Source organism: Coregonus lavaretus (genome assembly GCF_964263955.1).
Source record: "Coregonus lavaretus genome assembly, contig: HAP1_SCAFFOLD_1242, whole genome shotgun sequence".
Classification (NCBI taxonomy): Eukaryota; Metazoa; Chordata; class Actinopteri; order Salmoniformes; family Salmonidae; genus Coregonus; species Coregonus lavaretus.
The window spans coordinates 31,164-50,890 of record NW_028157793.1 but is presented as its reverse complement, the minus strand read 5'-3'; the positions used below and the strand labels follow the sequence as shown (position 1 = coordinate 50,890).

Sequence of the window (19,727 nt, the reverse complement as noted above, 5' to 3'; positions counted from 1 at the left end):
GCTGAGATGATGTGAGAACAAGAAATCCGCTGACACTGTCCTCGATTATAATTATTTATTACATTGAAGATCTCAGCGCCAATTTACAGACTCCTGCAGACATCTGGAGAACAACCGGCCCCAATCTCTAATGTGTTATTCTCCCCTCCTTTGTCCCAAACCATAGTATATATATCCTATGTAACCTGATATGGGTGTTTTCCCCTACAGACCAATCCCAGGACTCCACCTAACAGACTTCCTCTGTTTTGGGGTGCCCCTATAGAAATGCTCTCCAGATGCTTCCTCAAGCTGAGTCAACATCTTCTAAAACCATTTGCAAACGTCAGCAAAATTGTAAATTGTTCAGACACTACAAGTGCCTTGTTGCAAACATGTTTAGGAATATTTTTATTCTGTACAGCTCTGTTTTTTTTAGTTTACCCATCTACCAATAGGTGCCCTTCTTTGCGAGGCATTGGAACACCACCCTGGTCTTTGTGGTTGAATCTGTGTTTGAAATTCACTGCTCAACTGAGGAGGGACCTTACAGATAATTGTAGGTGTGGGGTACAGAGATGAGGTAGTCATTCAAAAATCACTACTATTGCACACAGATTGAGTCCATGCAACGTATTATGTGACTTGTTAAACAACTTTTTACTCCTGAACGTATTAAGGCTTGCCATAACAAAGGGGTTGAATACTTATTGACTCGAGACATTTCAGCTTTTCATTTTTTATTAATTTGTAAACATTTCTAAAAACGTAACTCCAGACCAGGCCAGTGACATATTTCTATTTATTTAGACTGTAACACAACAAAATGTGAAAAAAGTCACTTTCTGATGACCTCGTATCCGTGCACATGAACTCGGTACTGGTACTCACTGTATATATCCATGTTATTTTTACTTGTTCATGTTATTCGTTATTCACTGTGTATTTGTTATTATTTTTTACTCTGCATTGTTGGAAAAGGACCCATAAGTAAGCATTTCACTTTTAGTCTGCACCTGTTGTTTATGAAGCATGTGAAAAATGAAAATTTGATTTGATTTGGACTGAAATAGGTGCCAGTACTCATTTTGGGTGCCTGAACTCTGCAATATGTTTAAGACAATGTTCTGTAAGAGGTTCTGGAACTCAAGCAGTAGAAACTGTGAGGTGCTGGAACTCAGTTCTGGTGTTCTGTCCCATGTCAAGTTTGTGTTTTTTCCTCGGTGCTTCAAAGAGCAAATGGACACAACAGTCGATGCAAATACTACGCTGATAAAGAGCAAGTTCTTATGGTAATAATTTGTGCTTCAGTGTTTTATCAGTGGTGGAAGAGATCCTCTGGAGCTGCTGCAGTGAGTCTGGGGCTGCTGTGTGTTCTCCTATTGGCTGGGATCATAGGCCTGTTGCTCTACCGTGAGTTTGATATGTTCTCAATCAAACTTTCTCTTAATCATCAGTGGTGTTATGACCAGGGATCAATTCCATTTCAACTCCATTCAATTCAATTCAGAAAGTACACCAAATTCCAATTCCAATTCCACATTGTCCTCATTGAAAAATATTGAAGAGAATTGGACTTGGAAATCCAGTGTACTTCCTGAATAGACTGGAATTGAAATGCAATTGAACCCAACCCTGGTAATGATAGATTAACTTTTCCACTGTTACCTTGGTCGTTGATGGTATTATTTCACAGAGCGAAACCAATTAACCAGATCCAACACCCTGACCAAAGAGAGAGACCAGTTACAGACCAGCGGCAACAACCTGACTGAAGAGAGAGACCAGCTACAGACCAGCAACAACACCCTGACTACAGAGAGAGACCAGTTACAGACCAGCTACAACACCCTGACCAAAGAGAGAGACCAGCTACAGACCAGTTACAAGACCATGACCAAAGAGAGAGACCAGTTACAGACCAGCTACAACACCCTGACCAAAGAGAGAGACCAGCTACAGACCAGTTACAAAACTCTGACCAAAGAAAGAGACCAGCTACAGACCAGATCAAACACTCTGACCAAAGAGAGATACCAGCTACAGACCAGAAACAACACCCTGACTACAGAGAGAGACCAGTTACAGATCAGCTATAACACCTTGACCAAAGAGAGAGACCATCTACAGACCAGTTACAACACCCTGACCAAAGAGAGAGACCAGCTACAGACCAGTTACAACACCCTGACCAAAGAGAGAGACCAGCTACAGACCAGTTACAACACTCTGACCAAAGAAAGAGATCAGCTACAGACCAGATCCAACACTCTGACCAAAGAGAGAGACCAGCTACAGACCAGAAACAACACCCTGACTACAGAGAGAGACCAGTTACAGACCAGCTATAACACCTTGACCAAAGAGAGAGACCAGCTACAGACCAGCTATAACACCCTGACCAAAGTAAGAGATCAGCTACAGACTAGATACAACACCCTGACCAAAGAGAGAGACCAGTTGCAGATCAGTTACAACACCCTGACCAAAGAGAGAGACCAGTTGCAGATCAGTTCCAACACTCTGACCAAAGAGAGTGGCCAGCTACAGACCAGATACAACACCCTGACCAAAGAGAGAGACCAGTTGCAGATCAGTTACAACACCCTGACCAAAGAGAGAGACCAGTTGCAGATCAGTTCCAACACCCTGACCAAAGAGAGAGACCAGTTGCAGATCAGTTCCAACACCCTGACCAAAGAGAGAGACCAGCTACAGACCAGCTACAACACCCTGACCGAAGAAAGAGACCAGCTACAGACCAGTTCCAACACCCTGACTGCAGGCAGAGACCAGCAACAGACCAGATACAACACCCTGACCAAAGAGAGAGACCATCTACAGACCAGATACAACACCCTGACCAAAGAGAGAGACCAGTTGCAGATCAGTTACAACACCCTGACCAAAGAGAGAGACCAGCTACAGACCAGTTACAACACTCTGACCAAAGAGAGAGACCAGCTACAGACCAGATCCAACACCCTGACCAAAGAGAGAGACCAGCTACAGACCAGAAACAACACCCTGACCAAAGAGAGAGACCAGCTACAGACCAGATACAACACTCTGACCAAAGAGAGAGACCAGCTACAGACCAGATCCAACACTCTGACCAAAGAGAGAGACCAGCTACAGACCAGAAACAACACCCTGACTACAGAGAGAGACCAGTTACAGACCAGCTGTAACACCCTGACCAAAGAGAGAGACCATCTACAGACCAGATACAACACCCTGACCAAAGAGAGAGACCAGTTGCAGATCAGTTACAACACCCTGACCAAAGAGAGAGACCAGTTGCAGATCAGTTCCAACACCCTGACCGAAGAAAGTGACCAGCAACAGACCAGATACAACACCCTGACCAAAGAGAGAGACCAGCAACAGACCAGATACAACACCCTGACCAAAGAGAGAGACCAGCTACAGACCAGATACAACACCCTGACCAAAGAGAGAGACCAGTTGCAGATCAGTTCCAACACCCTGACCAAAGAGAGAGACGATCTACAGACCAGTTCCAACACCCTGACCGAAGAAAGAGACCAGCAACAGACCAGATACAACACCCTGACCAAAGAGAGAGACCAGCTACAGACCAGATACAACACTCTGACCAAAGAGAGAGACCAGCTACAGACCAGATCCAACACTCTGACCAAAGAGAGAGACCAGCTACAGACCAGCTACAACACCCTGACCAAAGAGAGAGACCAGTTACAGACCAGCTACAACACCCTGACCAAAGAGAGAGAACAACTAAAAAAAGAGACAGAACGTCTGAAACAATCTTTGGTTGAGAAAGGTGAGGGAAATTGTCTAATGACTGTTCTGTTTGACAGTCTCTGTATCAGTTCACATGCCACTTATAAACAGGCAATTCAACTTACATTAAAGGAAAAATCTAATGACTTCCAAACCGACCATTAGTTAGTGCCCTGTCTTCCTCAAGTGTTTGATTGAGACTTAATTCAATGTGATATTAAAGTGACTAAAGCGAGACATTTTCAACTTAAAGAGTGTCCGCAAGGATGGAAGAAGCTTGGTAGCCGTTGTTACTACATCTCTACTAAGAAGAACACCTGGGAGAGGAGCAGACAGGACTGCAGAGATAGAGGAGCAGACCTGGTGATCATCAACAGCCAAGACAAACAGGTGTGTGAGAGAGAGAGAGAAAGAGAGAGAGAGAGAGAGAGAGAGAGAGAGAGAGAGAGAGAGAGAGAGAGAGAGAGAGAGAGAGAGAGAGAGGTAATGGCTATGTATTAACAATGTTGTCTCTCTCCCACAACTACAGACATTTGTCAATTGGTTATGTGGAGTAAAGAAATATGTCTGGATTGGTCTGACTGACTCTGTTACTGAGGGGACCTGGAAATGGGTGGACAACACACTACGGACCCAAACGTAAGACATTTATTTAAATCTGTGTCATTATGAAATCACTGTTCAGAGTATTAGGCTCTGACTGGACATCCAGATTGTGTTGTTTCTTCTACAGGTATTGGAATAGTGGACAGCCTGATTATATGTGTTGTTTCTTCTACAGGTATTGGAACAGTGGACAGCCTGATTCTATGTGTTGTTTCTTCTACAGGTACTGGAATAGTGGACAGCCTGATTCTATGTGTTGTTTCTTCTACAGGTACTGGAACAGTGGACAGCCTGATTCTATGTGTTGTTTCTTCTACAGGTACTGGAAAAGTGGACAGCCTGATTCTATGTGTTGTTTCGTCTACAGGTATTGGAACAGTGGACAGCCTGATACTATGTTTTGTTTCTTCTACAGGTGTTGGAACAGTGGACAGCCTGATTCTATGTGTTGTTTCTTCTACAGGTATTGGAACAGTGGACAGCCTGATTCTATGTGTTGTTTCTTCTACAGATATTGGAACAGTGGACAGCCTGATTCTATGTTTTTTTTTTTTCTACATGTATTGGAACAGTGGACAGCCTGATTCTATGTGTTCTTTCTTCTACAGGTACTGGAACAGTGGACAGCCTGATTCTATGTGTTGTTTCTTCTACAGGTACTGGAACAGTGGACAGCCTGATTCTATGTGTTGTTTCTTCTACAGGTACTGGAAAAGTGGACAGCCTGATTCTATGTGTTGTTTCTTCTACAGGTATTGGAACAGTGGACAGCCTGATTCTATGTGTTGTTTCTTCTACGGGTACAGGAACAGTGGACAGCCTGATTCTATGTGTTGTTTCTTCTACAGGTATTGGAACAGTGGACAGCCTGATTCTATGTGTTGTTTCTTCTACAGGTATTGGAAAAGTGGACAGCCTGATTATATGTGTTGTTTCTTCTACAGGTACTGGAACAGTGGACAGCCTGATTCTATGTGTTGATTCTTCTATAAGTACTGGAACAGTGGACAGCCTGATTCTATGTGTTGTTTCTTCTACAGGTGTTGGAACAGTGGACAGCCTGATTCTATGTGTTGTTTCTTCTACAGGTATTGGAACAGTGGACAGCCTGAATATATGTGTTGTTTCTTCTACAGGTATTGGAACAGTGGACAGCCTGATTCTATGTGTTGTTTCTTCTACAGGTATTGGAACAGTGGACAGCCTGATTCTATGTGTTGTTTCTTCTACAGGTACTGGAACAGTGGAAAGCCTGATTATATGTGTTGTTTCTTCTAAAGGTACTGGAACAGTGGACAGCCTGATTCTATGTGTTGTTTCTTCTACAGGTACTGGAAAAGTGGACAGCCTGATTATATGTGTTGTTTCTTCTACAGGTATTGGAACAGTGGACAGCCTGATTCTATGTGTTGTTTCTTCTACAGGTACTGGAACAGTGGACAGCCTGATTCTATGTGTTGTTTCTTCTACAGGTACTGGAACAGTGGACAGCCTGATTCTATGTGTTGTTTCTTCTACAGGTACTGGAAAAGTGGACAGCCTGATTCTATGTGTTGTTTCGTCTACAGGTATTGGAACAGTGGACAGCCTGATACTATGTTTTGTTTCTTCTACAGGTGTTGGAACAGTGGACAGCCTGATTCTATGTGTTGTTTCTTCTACAGGTATTGGAACAGTGGACAGCCTGATTCTATGTGTTGTTTCTTCTACAGATATTGGAACAGTGGACAGCCTGATTCTATGTTTTTTTTTTTTCTACATGTATTGGAACAGTGGACAGCCTGATTCTATGTGTTGTTTCTTCTACAGGTACTGGAACAGTGGACAGCCTGATTCTATGTATTGTTTCTTCTACAGGTACTGGAACAGTGGACAGCCTGATTCTATGTGTTGTTTCTTCTACAGGTACTGGAAAAGTGGACAGCCTGATTCTATGTGTTGTTTCTTCTACAGGTACTGGAACAGTGGACAGCCTGATTCTATGTGTTGTTTCTTCTACGGGTACAGGAACAGTGGACAGCCTGATTCTATGTGTTGTTTCTTCTACAGGTATTGGAACAGTGGACAGCCTGATTCTATGTGTTGTTTCTTCTACAGGTATTGGAACAGTGGACAGCCTGAATATATGTGTTGTTTCTTCTACAGGTATTGGAACAGTGGACAGCCTGATTCTATGTGTTGTTTCTTCTACAGGTATTGGAACAGTGGACAGCCTGATTCTATGTGTTGTTTCTTCTACAGGTACTGGAACAGTGGACAGCCTGATTATATGTGTTGTTTCTTCTAAAGGTACTGGAACAGTGGACAGCCTGATTCTATGTGTTGTTTCTTCTACAGGTACTGGAAAAGTGGACAGCCTGATTCTATGTGTTGTTTCTTCTACAGGTATTGGGACAGTGGACAGCCTGATTCTATTTTTTGTTTCTTCTACAGGTGTTGGAACAGTGGACAGCCTGATTCTATGTGTTGTTTCTTCTACAGGTATTGGAACAGTGGACAGCCTGATTCTATGTGTTGTTTCTTCTACAGGTATTGGAACAGTGGACAGCCTGATTCTATGTGTTGTTTCTTCTACAGGTAATGGAATAGTGGACAGCCTGATTCTATGTGTTGTTTCTTCTACAGGTACTGGAAAAGTGGACAGCCTGATTCTATGTGTTGTTTCGTCTACAGGTGTTGGAACAGTGGACAGCCTGATTCTATGTTTTGTTTCTTCTACAGGTGTTGGAACAGTGGACAGCCTGATTATATGTGTTGTTTCTTCTACAGGTATTGGAACAGTGGACAGCCTGATTCTATGTGTTGTTTCTTCTACAGATATTGGAACAGTGGACAGCCTGATTCTATGTGTTTTTTCTTCTACATGTATTGGAACAGTGGACAGCCTGATTCTATGTGTTGTTTCTTCTACAGGTACTGGAACAGTGGACAGCCTGATCCTATGTGTTGTTTCTTCTACAGGTACTGGAACAGTGGACAGCCTGATTATATGTGTTGTTTCTTCTACAGGTACTGGAAAAGTGGACAGCCTGATTCTATGTGTTGTTTCTTCTACAGGTATTGGAACAGTGGACAGCCTGATTCTATGTGTTGTTTCTTCTACAGGTACAGGAACAGTGGACAGCCTGATTATATGTGTTGTTTCTTCTACAGGTATTGGAGCAGTGGACAGCCTGATTCTATGTGTTGTTTCTTCTACAGGTTTTGGAACAGTGGACAGCCTGATTCTATGTGTTGTTTCTTCTACAGGTATTGGAACAGTGGAAAGCCTGATTATATGTGTTGTTTCTTCTACAGGTATTGGAACAGTGGGCAGCCTGATTCTATGTGTTGTTTCTTCTACTGGTATTGGAACAGTGGACAGCCTGATTCTATGTGTTGTTTCTTCTACAGGTATTGGAACAGTGGACAGCCTGATTCTATGTGTTTTTTCTTCTACAGGTATTGGAACAGTGGACAGCCTGATTCTATGTGTTGTTTCTTCTACAGGTACTGGAACAGTGGACAGCCTGATTCTATGTGTTGTTTCTTCTACAGGTATTGGAACAGTGGACAGCCTGATTCTATGTGTTGTTTCTTCTACAGGTGTTGGAACAGTGGACAGCCTGATTCTATGTGTTGTTTTTTCTACAGGTATTGGAACAGTGGACAGCCTGATTATATGTGTTGTTTCTTCTACAGGTATTGGAACAGTGGACAGCCTGATTCTATGTGTTGTTTCTTCTACAGGTATTGGAACAGTGGACAGCCTGATTCTATGTGTTGTTTCTTCTACAGGTACTGGAACAGTGGACAGCCTGATTCTATGTGTTGTTTCTTCTACAGGTACTGGAACAGTGGACAGCCTGATTCTATGTGTTGTTTCTTCTACAGGTACTGGAAAAGTGGACAGCCTGAATCTATGTGTTGTTTCTTCTACAGGTATTGGAACAGTGGACAGCCTGATTCTATGTGTTGTTTCTTCTACACGTGTTGGAACAGTGGACAACCTGATTCTATGTGTTGTTTCTTCTACAGGTACTGGAACAGTGGACAGCCTGATTCTATGTGTTGTTTCTTCTACAGGTACTGGAAACGTGGACAGCCTGATTCTATGTGTTGTTTCGTCTACAGGTGTTGGAACAGTGGACAGCCTGATTCTATAATTTGTTTCTTCTACAGGTATTGGAACAGTGGACAGCCTAATTCTATGTGTTGTTTCTTCTACAGGTACTGGAACAGTGGACAGCCTGATTCTATGTGTTGTTTCTTCTACAGGTACTGGAACAGTGGACAGCCTGATTCTATGTGTTGTTTCTTCTACAGGTACTGGAAAAGTGGACAGCCTGATTCTATGTGTTGTTTCGTCTACAGGTATTGGAACAGTGGACAGCCTGATTCTATGTTTTGTTTCTTCTACAGGTGTTGGAACAGTGGACAGCCTGATTCTATGTGTTGTTTCTTCTACAGGTATTGGAACAGTGGACAGCCTGATTATATGTGTTGTTTCTTCTACAGATATTGGAACAGTGGACAGCCTGATTCTATGTTTTTTTTTCTACATGTATTGGAACAGTGGACAGCCTGATTCTATGTGTTGTTTCTTCTACAGGTACTGGAACAGTGGACAGCCTGATTCTATGTGTTGTTTCTTCTACAGGTACTGGAACAGTGGACAGCCTGATTCTATGTGTTGTTTCTTCTACAGGTACTGGAAAAGTGGACAGCCTGATTCTATGTGTTGTTTCTTCTACAGGTATTGGAACAGTGGACAGCCTGATTCTATGTGTTGTTTCTTCTATGGGTACAGGAACAGTGGACAGCCTGATTCTATGTGTTGTTTCTTCTACCTTATATTGGAACAGTGGACAGCCTGATTCTATGTGTTGTTTCTTCTACAGGTATTGGAACAGTGGACAGCCTGATTATATGTGTTGTTTCTTCTACAGGTATTGGAACAGTGGACAGCCTGATTCTATGTGTTGTTTCTTCTACTGGTATTGGAACAGTGGACAGCCTGATTATATGTGTTGTTTCTTCTACAGGTATTGGAACAGTGGACAGCCTGATTATATGTGTTGTTTCTTCTACAGGTATTGGAACAGTGGACAGCCTGATTCTATGTGTTGTTTCTTCTACAGGTACTGGAACAGTGGACAGCCTGATTCTATGTGTTGTTTCTTCTACAGGTATTGGAACAGTGGACAGCCTGATTATATGTGTTGTTTCTTCTACAGGTGTTGGAACAGTGGACAGCCTGATTCTATGTGTTGTTTCTTCTACAGGTATTGGAACAGTGGACAGCCTGATTATATGTGTTGTTTCTTCTACAGGTATTGGAACAGTGGACAGCCTGATTCTATGTGTTGTTTCTTCTACAGGTATTGGGACAGTGGACAGCCTGATTCTATGTGTTGTTTCTTCTACAGGTACTGGAACAGTGGACAGCCTGATTCTATGTGTTGTTTCTTCTAAAGGTACTGGAACAGTGGACAGCCTGATTCTAAGTCTTGTTTCTTCTACAGGTACTGGAAAAGTGGACAGCCTGATTCTATGTGTTGTTTCTTCTACAGGTATTGGAACAGTGGAGAGCCTGATTCTATTTTTTGTTTCTTCTACAGGTGTTGGAACAGTGGACAGCCTGATTCTATGTGTTGTTTATTCTACAGGTATTGGAACAGTGGACAGCCTGATTCTATGTGTTGTTTCTTCTACAGGTATTGGAACAGTGGACAGCCTGATTCTATGTGTTGTTTCTTCTACAGGTACTGGAACAGTGGACAGCCTGATTCTATGTGTTGTTTCTTCTACAGGTGTTGGAACAGTGGACAGCCTGATTCTATGTGTTGTTTCGTCTACAGGTGTTGGAACAGTGGACAGCCTGATTCTATGTTTAGTTTCTTCTACAGGTGTTGGAACAGTGGACAGCCTGATTATATGTGTTGTTTCTTCTACAAGTATTGGAACAGTGGACAGCCTGATTCTATGTGTTGTTTCTTCTACAGATATTGGAACAGTGGACAGCCTGATTCTATGTGTTTTTTCTTCTACATGTATTGGAACAGTGGACAGCCTGATTCTATGTGTTGTTTCTTCAACAGGTACTGGAACAGTGGACAGCCTGATTCTATGTGTTGTTTCTTCTACAGGTACTGGAACAGTGGACAGCCTGATTATATGTGTTGTTTCTTCTACAGGTACTGGAAAAGTGGACAGCCTGATTCTATGTGTTGTTTCTTCTACAGGTATTGGAACAGTGGACAGCCTGATTCGATGTGTTGTTTCTTCTACAGGTACAGGAACAGTGGACAGCCTGATTATATGTGTTGTTTCTTCTACAGGTATTGGAGCAGTGGACAGCCTGATTATATGTGTTGTTTCTTCTACATGTATTGGAACAGTGGACAGCCTGATTCTATGTGTTGTTTCTTCTACAGGTATTGGAACAGTGGACAGCCTGATTATATGTGTTGTTTCTTCTACAGGTATTGGAACAGTTGGCAGCCTGATTCTATGTGTTGTTTCTTCTACTGGTATTGGAACAGTGGACAGCCTGATTATATGTGTTGTTTCTTCTACAGGTATTGGAACAGTGGACAGCCTGATTCTATGTGTTGTTTCTTCTACAGGTATTGGAACAGTGGACAGCCTGATTCTATGTGTTGTTTCTTCTACAGGTATTGGAACAGTGGACAGCCTGATTCTATGTGTTGTTTCTTCTACTGGTATTGGAACAGTGGACAGCCTGATTCTATGTGTTGTTTCTTCTACAGGTATTGGAACAGTGGACAGCCTGATTATATGTGTTGTTTCTTCTACAGGTATTGGAACAGTGGACAGCCTGATTCTATGTGTTGTTTCTTCTACAGGTACTGGAACAGTGGACAGCCTGATTCTATGTGTTGTTTCTTCTACAGGTACTGGAAAAGTGGACAGCCTGATTCTATGTGTTGTTTCTTCTACAGGTTTTGGAACAGTGGACAGCCTGATTCTATGTTTTGTTTCTTCTACAGGTGTTGGAACAGTGGACAGCCTGATTCTATGTGTTGTTTCTTCTACAGGTATTGGAACAGTGGACAGCCTGATTCTATGTGTTGTTTCTTCTACAGGTATTGGAACAGTGGACAGCCTGATTCTATGTGTTTTTTCTTCTACATGTATTGGAACAGTGGACAGCCTGATTCTATGTGTTGTTTCTTCTACAGGTGTTGGAACAGTGGACAGCCTGATTCTATGTGTTGTTTCGTCTACAGGTGTTGGAACAGTGGACAGCCTGATTCTATGTTTAGTTTCTTCTACAGGTGTTGGAACAGTGGACAGCCTGATTATATGTGTTGTTTCTTCTACAGGTATTGGAACAGTGGACAGCCTGATTCTATGTGTTGTTTCTTCTACAGATATTGGAACAGTGGACAGCCTGATTCTATGTGTTTTTTCTTCTACATGTATTGGAACAGTGGACAGCCTGATTCTATGTGTTGTTTCTTCAACAGGTACTGGAACAGTGGACAGCCTGATTCTATGTGTTGTTTCTTCTACAGGTACTGGAACAGTGGACAGCCTGATTATATGTGTTGTTTCTTCTACAGGTACTGGAAAAGTGGACAGCCTGATTCTATGTGTTGTTTCTTCTACAGGTATTGGAACAGTGGACAGCCTGATTCGATGTGTTGTTTCTTCTACAGGTACAGGAACAGTGGACAGCCTGATTATATGTGTTGTTTCTTCTACAGGTATTGGAGCAGTGGACAGCCTGATTATATGTTTTGTTTCTTCTACAGGTATTGGAACAGTGGACAGCCTGATTCTATGTGTTGTTTCTTCTACAGGTATTGGAACAGTGGACAGCCTGATTATATGTGTTGTTTCTTCTACAGGTATTGGAACAGTTGGGAGCCTGATTCTATGTGTTGTTTCTTCTACTGGTATTGGAACAGTGGACAGCCTGATTATATGTGTTGTTTCTTCTACAGGTATTGGAACAGTGGACAGCCTGATTCTATGTGTTGTTTCTTCTACAGGTATTGGAACAGTGGACAGCCTGATTCTATGTGTTGTTTCTTCTACAGGTATTGGAACAGTGGACAGCCTGATTATATGTGTTGTTTCTTCTACAGGTATTGGAACAGTGGACAGCCTGATTCTATGTGTTGTTTCTTCTACAGGTACTGGAACAGTGGACAGCCTGATTCTATGTGTTGTTTCTTCTACAGGTACTGGAAAAGTGGACAGCCTGATTCTATGTGTTGTTTCTTCTGAAGGTTTTGGAACAGTGGACAGCCTGATTCTATGTTTTGTTTCTTCTACAGGTGTTGGAACAGTGGACAGCCTGATTCTATGTGTTGTTTCTTCTACAGGTATTGGAACAGTGGACAGCCTGATTCTATGTGTTGTTTCTTCTACAGGTATTGGAACAGTGGACAGCCTGATTCTATGTGTTTTTTCTTCTACATGTATTGGAACAGTGGACAGCCTGATTCTATGTGTTGTTTCTTCTACAGGTACAAGAACAGTGGACAGCCTGATTCTATGTGTTGTTTCTTCTACAGGTACTGGAACAGTGGACAGCCTGGTTCTATGTGTTGTTTCTTCTACAGGTACTGGAAAAGTGGACAGCCTGATTCTATGTGTTGTTTCTTCTACAGGTACTGGAAAAGTGGACAGCCTGATTCTATGTGTTGTTTCTTCTACAGGTATTGGAACAGTGGACAGCCTGATTCGATGTTTTGTTTCTTCTACAGGTGTTGGAACAGTGGACAGCCTGATTCTATGTGTTGCTTCTTCTACAGGTATTGTAACAGTGGACAGCCTGATTCTATGTGTTGTTTCTTCAACAGGTACTGGAACAGTGGACAGCCTGATTCTATGTGTTGTTTCTTCTACAGGTACTGGAACAGTGGACAGCCTGATTATATGTGTTGTTTCTTCTACAGGTACTGGAAAAGTGGACAGCCTGATTCTATGTGTTGTTTCTTCTACAGGTATTGGAACAGTGGACAGCCTGATTCGATGTGTTGTTTCTTCTACAGGTACAGGAACAGTGGACAGCCTGATTATATGTGTTGTTTCTTCTACAGGTATTGGAGCAGTGGACAGCCTGATTATATGTGTTGTTTCTTCTACATGTATTGGAACAGTGGACAGCCTGATTCTATGTGTTGTTTCTTCTACAGGTATTGGAACAGTGGACAGCCTGATTATATGTGTTGTTTCTTCTACAGGTATTGGAACAGTTGGCAGCCTGATTCTATGTGTTGTTTCTTCTACTGGTATTGGAACAGTGGACAGCCTGATTATATGTGTTGTTTCTTCTACAGGTATTGGAACAGTGGACAGCCTGATTCTATGTGTTGTTTCTTCTACAGGTATTGGAACAGTGGACAGCCTGATTCTATGTGTTGTTTCTTCTACAGGTATTGGAACAGTGGACAGCCTGATTCTATGTGTTGTTTCTTCTACTGGTATTGGAACAGTGGACAGCCTGATTCTATGTGTTGTTTCTTCTACAGGTATTGGAACAGTGGACAGCCTGATTATATGTGTTGTTTCTTCTACAGGTATTGGAACAGTGGACAGCCTGATTCTATGTGTTGTTTCTTCTACAGGTACTGGAACAGTGGACAGCCTGATTCTATGTGTTGTTTCTTCTACAGGTACTGGAAAAGTGGACAGCCTGATTCTATGTGTTGTTTCTTCTACAGGTTTTGGAACAGTGGACAGCCTGATTCTATGTTTTGTTTCTTCTACAGGTGTTGGAACAGTGGACAGCCTGATTCTATGTGTTGTTTCTTCTACAGGTATTGGAACAGTGGACAGCCTGATTCTATGTGTTGTTTCTTCTACAGGTATTGGAACAGTGGACAGCCTGATTCTATGTGTTTTTTCTTCTACATGTATTGGAACAGTGGACAGCCTGATTCTATGTGTTGTTTCTTCTACAGGTGTTGGAACAGTGGACAGCCTGATTCTATGTGTTGTTTCGTCTACAGGTGTTGGAACAGTGGACAGCCTGATTCTATGTTTAGTTTCTTCTACAGGTGTTGGAACAGTGGACAGCCTGATTATATGTGTTGTTTCTTCTACAGGTATTGGAACAGTGGACAGCCTGATTCTATGTGTTGTTTCTTCTACAGATATTGGAACAGTGGACAGCCTGATTCTATGTGTTTTTTCTTCTACATGTATTGGAACAGTGGACAGCCTGATTCTATGTGTTGTTTCTTCAACAGGTACTGGAACAGTGGACAGCCTGATTCTATGTGTTGTTTCTTCTACAGGTACTGGAACAGTGGACAGCCTGATTATATGTGTTGTTTCTTCTACAGGTACTGGAAAAGTGGACAGCCTGATTCTATGTGTTGTTTCTTCTACAGGTATTGGAACAGTGGACAGCCTGATTCGATGTGTTGTTTCTTCTACAGGTACAGGAACAGTGGACAGCCTGATTATATGTGTTGTTTCTTCTACAGGTATTGGAGCAGTGGACAGCCTGATTATATGTTTTGTTTCTTCTACAGGTATTGGAACAGTGGACAGCCTGATTCTATGTGTTGTTTCTTCTACAGGTATTGGAACAGTGGACAGCCTGATTATATGTGTTGTTTCTTCTACAGGTATTGGAACAGTTGGGAGCCTGATTCTATGTGTTGTTTCTTCTACTGGTATTGGAACAGTGGACAGCCTGATTATATGTGTTGTTTCTTCTACAGGTATTGGAACAGTGGACAGCCTGATTCTATGTGTTGTTTCTTCTACAGGTATTGGAACAGTGGACAGCCTGATTCTATGTGTTGTTTCTTCTACAGGTATTGGAACAGTGGACAGCCTGATTATATGTGTTGTTTCTTCTACAGGTATTGGAACAGTGGACAGCCTGATTCTATGTGTTGTTTCTTCTACAGGTACTGGAACAGTGGACAGCCTGATTCTATGTGTTGTTTCTTCTACAGGTACTGGAAAAGTGGACAGCCTGATTCTATGTGTTGTTTCTTCTGAAGGTTTTGGAACAGTGGACAGCCTGATTCTATGTTTTGTTTCTTCTACAGGTGTTGGAACAGTGGACAGCCTGATTCTATGTGTTGTTTCTTCTACAGGTATTGGAACAGTGGACAGCCTGATTCTATGTGTTGTTTCTTCTACAGGTATTGGAACAGTGGACAGCCTGATTCTATGTGTTTTTTCTTCTACATGTATTGGAACAGTGGACAGCCTGATTCTATGTGTTGTTTCTTCTACAGGTACAAGAACAGTGGACAGCCTGATTCTATGTGTTGTTTCTTCTACAGGTACTGGAACAGTGGACAGCCTGGTTCTATGTGTTGTTTCTTCTACAGGTACTGGAAAAGTGGACAGCCTGATTCTATGTGTTGTTTCTTCTACAGGTACTGGAAAAGTGGACAGCCTGATTCTATGTGTTGTTTCTTCTACAGGTATTGGAACAGTGGACAGCCTGATTCGATGTTTTGTTTCTTCTACAGGTGTTGGAACAGTGGACAGCCTGATTCTATGTGTTGCTTCTTCTACAGGTATTGTAACAGTGGACAGCCTGATTCTATGTGTTGTTTCTTCTACAGGTATTGGAACAGTGGACAGCCTGATTCTATGTGTTGTTTCTTCTACAGGTACTGGAACAGTGGACAGCCTGATTCTATGTGTTGTTTCTTGTACAGGTACTGGAAAAGTGGACAGCCTGATTCTATGTGTTGTTTCTTCTACAGGTATTGGAACAGTGGACAGCCTGATTCTATGTTTTGTTTCTTTTACAGGTGTTGGAACAGTGGACAGCCTGATTCTATGTGTTGTTTCATCTACAGGTACTGGAACAGTGGACAGCCTGATTCTATGTGTTGTTTCTTCTACGGGTACTGGAAAAGTGGACAGCCTGATTCTATGTGTTGTTTCTTCTACAGGTATTGGAACAGTGGACAGCCTGATTCTATGTTTTGTTTCTTCTACAGGTGTTGGAACAGTGGACAGCCTGATTCTATGTGTTGTTTCTTCCACAGGTATTGGAACAGTGGACAGCCTGATTATATGTGTTGTTTCTTCTACAGGTATTGGAACAGTGGACAGCCTGATTATATGTGTTTTTTCTTCTACATGTATTGGAACAGTGGACAGCCTGATTCTATGTGTTGTTTCTTCTACAGGTACAAGAACAGTGGACAGCCTGATTCTATGTGTTGTTTCTTCTACAGGTACTGGAACAGTGGACAGCCTGATTCTATGTGTTGTTTCTTCTATAGGTACTGGAAAAGTGGACAGCCTGATTCTATGTGTTGTTTCGTCTACAGGTATTGGAACAGTGGACAGCCTTATTCTATGTTTTGTTTCTTCTACAGGTGTTGGAACAGTGGACAGCCTGATTCTATGTGTTGTTTCTTCTACAGGTATTGGAACAGTGGACAGCCTGATTATATGTGTTGTTTCTTCTACAGGTATTGGAACAGTGGACAGCCTGATTCTAAGTGTTTTTTCTTCTACATGTATTGGAACAGTGGACAGCCTGATTCTATGTGTTGTTTCTTCTACAGGTACTGGAACAGTGGACAGCCTGATTCTATGTGTTGTTTCTTCTACAGGTACTGGAACAGTGGACAGCCTGATTCTATGTGTTGTTTCTTCTACAGGTACTGGAAAAGTGGACAGCCTGATTCTATGTGTTGTTTCTACTACAGGTATTGGAACAGTGGACAGCCTGATTCTATGTGTTGTTTCTTCTACAGGTACAGGAACAGTGGACAGCCTGATTCTATGTGTTGTTTCTTCTACAGGTATTGGAACAGTGGAGAGCCTAATGGTGGTGTAGCTGAGAACTGTGCGTTTTTCTACTCCTGGTCATCAGACTCAGGAGAATGGTGGGACTCTGGCTGTTCTGATCAATACAGATGGATCTGTGAGAAATAGGATTCTCTGTACTGATAGAGACCATTTCAGACAGATGTTTTAAATCCTTAAACCCAGACTTGGACCAAACAAAATAGCGAGTGATGTGCAACGCTTGCAGTTAGCCACTGATTCCTTCCAAACCGCTCATTGTTGAATTTGTGATTTCCGACTTGTTGTGTAACGATGAGCACTGATACCTTGTATCTATAATTTGTTCTTAACTGACTTGCCTAGTTAAATTAACAATAAATACAAATTCTGCGGTTATATAGTGAGTGACAGAACACTGAACCAATCACGGCGCAACTAGAGAACATTACCAAAGCGTACTCTCTGTATATTCCGCTGGCTGCCCCACCACCCCAGAAAGCACTGAGCGAGGCTGAAACACCTGCATTTAGGCGCTGCCTTACGCAAGAAAGAGAACACGTTTGTATGCGGCTTTATTAATTGTTTGCAAACTGATATGTGACATGAATTAATGCCAAAATAACATGCGAAACAGGGTATCCTGCTATTGAGGTGAGATCTATTACGCTGGCCCGGGTTGAACTGGACAATGGGCCGTCACGTCATTGGGCTAAAGCGGGGAGGGAGGAGCACCTTTCTCAAATCAAACAGTAATCTGCGCCCCACGGTCATGTTGTCAACAAAGCAGCATCATGCATCGTCAAGAAACATACAACATCTCTTTTTCCATTAAATAAACGTTTGAATTTTCAAACTAGATTTACTTTGGAAGGCATTTAAAGCCTTTTTATCAAAAGCAATCACTTCATTTGCATGTGAAAACACAGAATGCTACTAATTTCTCCATGTGCTTATTTACGTCACTTTTGTTTTGAGCCGACTTTGCCATCGGCACCTGATTCATGCCTGGGAGGCAGCCCGGCTCCAAAAGGAATGCAATCACTTTTCACCCGGTTCAAACTCCTCCCAACGTGGTAACCCGGGCCAGATAAACTAATCCCCTCACTGACACACTTGTTGAATTATGCAAGAGAACAAGACAACACAGTAATTCATGAAACAACAGAGGTGACTGAAATATCATTTTCTTTATTAAAAAAAAAAATACAAATACATGATACAATAACAAAATGTATATATATGAGTGCATTCTTACATGATATTTATTTGAAATTGTACAATAAATGTAATACCTGAATTCACACCAAAATCCCTGAACTCCATTCATTATTTGTCCGTGCCAGTAACATATTGTATGTGCTGTAATTCAGAACATATTTGATGGATTATACAAATGCTAAAAGTTTGGAGTATCTTCAGCCATTGGCCATTTATTAGAATTGCTTCTAAAACCTTTTAACAATATTGATGACCGTCGCTATAGAAAGAGGGTCACAAATCACTGGTTTCAAAGTCCTCATTCATGGTCAAATATATAGAGAGAGCGAGAGCGAGAGAGAGCGTGAGAGAGCGAGAGAGAGCGAGAGAGAGCGAGAGAGAACTAACTGTCCACTATCTGATGACAGGATCAATAACTAACTGTCCACTATCTGATGACAAGATCAATAACTAACTGTCCACTATCTGATTACAAGATCAATAACTAACAGTGGTGAACTGGTGTCCTGAGGTGGTGTACCGGTGTTCTGGGGTGGTGAACCGGTGTCCTGAAGTGGTGAACCGGTGTTCTGAGGTCAATACACACTGCCACAAATGGTCATGTTAACCATCCAGAGATGTGGGGGTCAATGGGAGTCTTATGCAAATGATCAACATGCAATTTCCAGTAAGTCATTTGCCTTTTTTCCAGTAAGAAGCATGTGACACGCTGACTCCCACACAGAGCTGTAGTCACACCCATTCACACTTCTACACTTCTGTGACACCATACAGTCCTCTGATAAACAGGGAGATGTTAGAGTAGTGTGCAGTGCAGTTATTGTCCGCCAGCTTGTTCTGATGTAGATAGAGAATGAGGAAGAGGAAGAGGAAGTAAATGTTGACCGTAGAAAGACAGAGTCATCTCTGAATAACTATTCTCTCTGGTGTCAATGTCACACAGGAGACAGCAGTTATTCTTTGTGAGTTCACCGTCTTGCATTAAGCTATCTACTGTTCACCCTGCTGCTGGTGGCAACATCATATCAGAGTCTCAGTTTAAACCACCGCTTAAAGTTTAAAAGGAAGTGGACCGCCAGAGTTTCAAATGGTGTGAATGATATTGCCGCTGAAAAACACGACAGCCCGCTTGGAGTTTGCCAAAAGGCACCTAAAGACTCTCAGACCATGAGAAACAAGTCTGGAGGAAACCTGGAACCATCCCTACGGTGAAGCATGATGGTGGCAGCATCATGCTGTGGTGATGTTTTTCAGCGGCATGGACTGGGAGACTAGTCAGGATCGAGGGAAAGATGAACAGAGCAAAGTACAGAGAGATCCTTGATGAAAACCTGCTCGAGAGTGTTCAGGACCTCAGACTGGGGCGAAGGTTCACCTTCCAACAGGACAACGACCCTAAACACACAGCCAAGACAACA

At 42.2% G+C, this 19,727-nt stretch overlaps 1 protein-coding gene across 2 annotated transcripts in view; it reads left to right on the top strand.

The window, feature by feature from the left end:
* LOC311124922 (uncharacterized protein) overlaps window positions 1-18,185 on the top strand; it is a 50,338-nt gene extending 32,153 nt beyond the window's left edge. For both annotated transcript variants that reach the window (XM_084199018.1, XM_084199017.1), the window contains exons 2-6: window positions 1,291-1,392; window positions 1,676-3,787; window positions 4,001-4,137; window positions 4,277-4,386; window positions 17,106-18,185. In XM_084199018.1, coding sequence (XP_084055144.1) covers window positions 1,291-1,392; window positions 1,676-3,787; window positions 4,001-4,137; window positions 4,277-4,386; window positions 17,106-17,238 — 2,594 coding nt within the window. In that variant the 3' untranslated portion in view covers window positions 17,239-18,185. The remainder of the gene's footprint in view (window positions 1-1,290; window positions 1,393-1,675; window positions 3,788-4,000; window positions 4,138-4,276; window positions 4,387-17,105) is intronic.
* The last annotated feature ends 1,542 nt before the right edge of the window (window positions 18,186-19,727 follow it).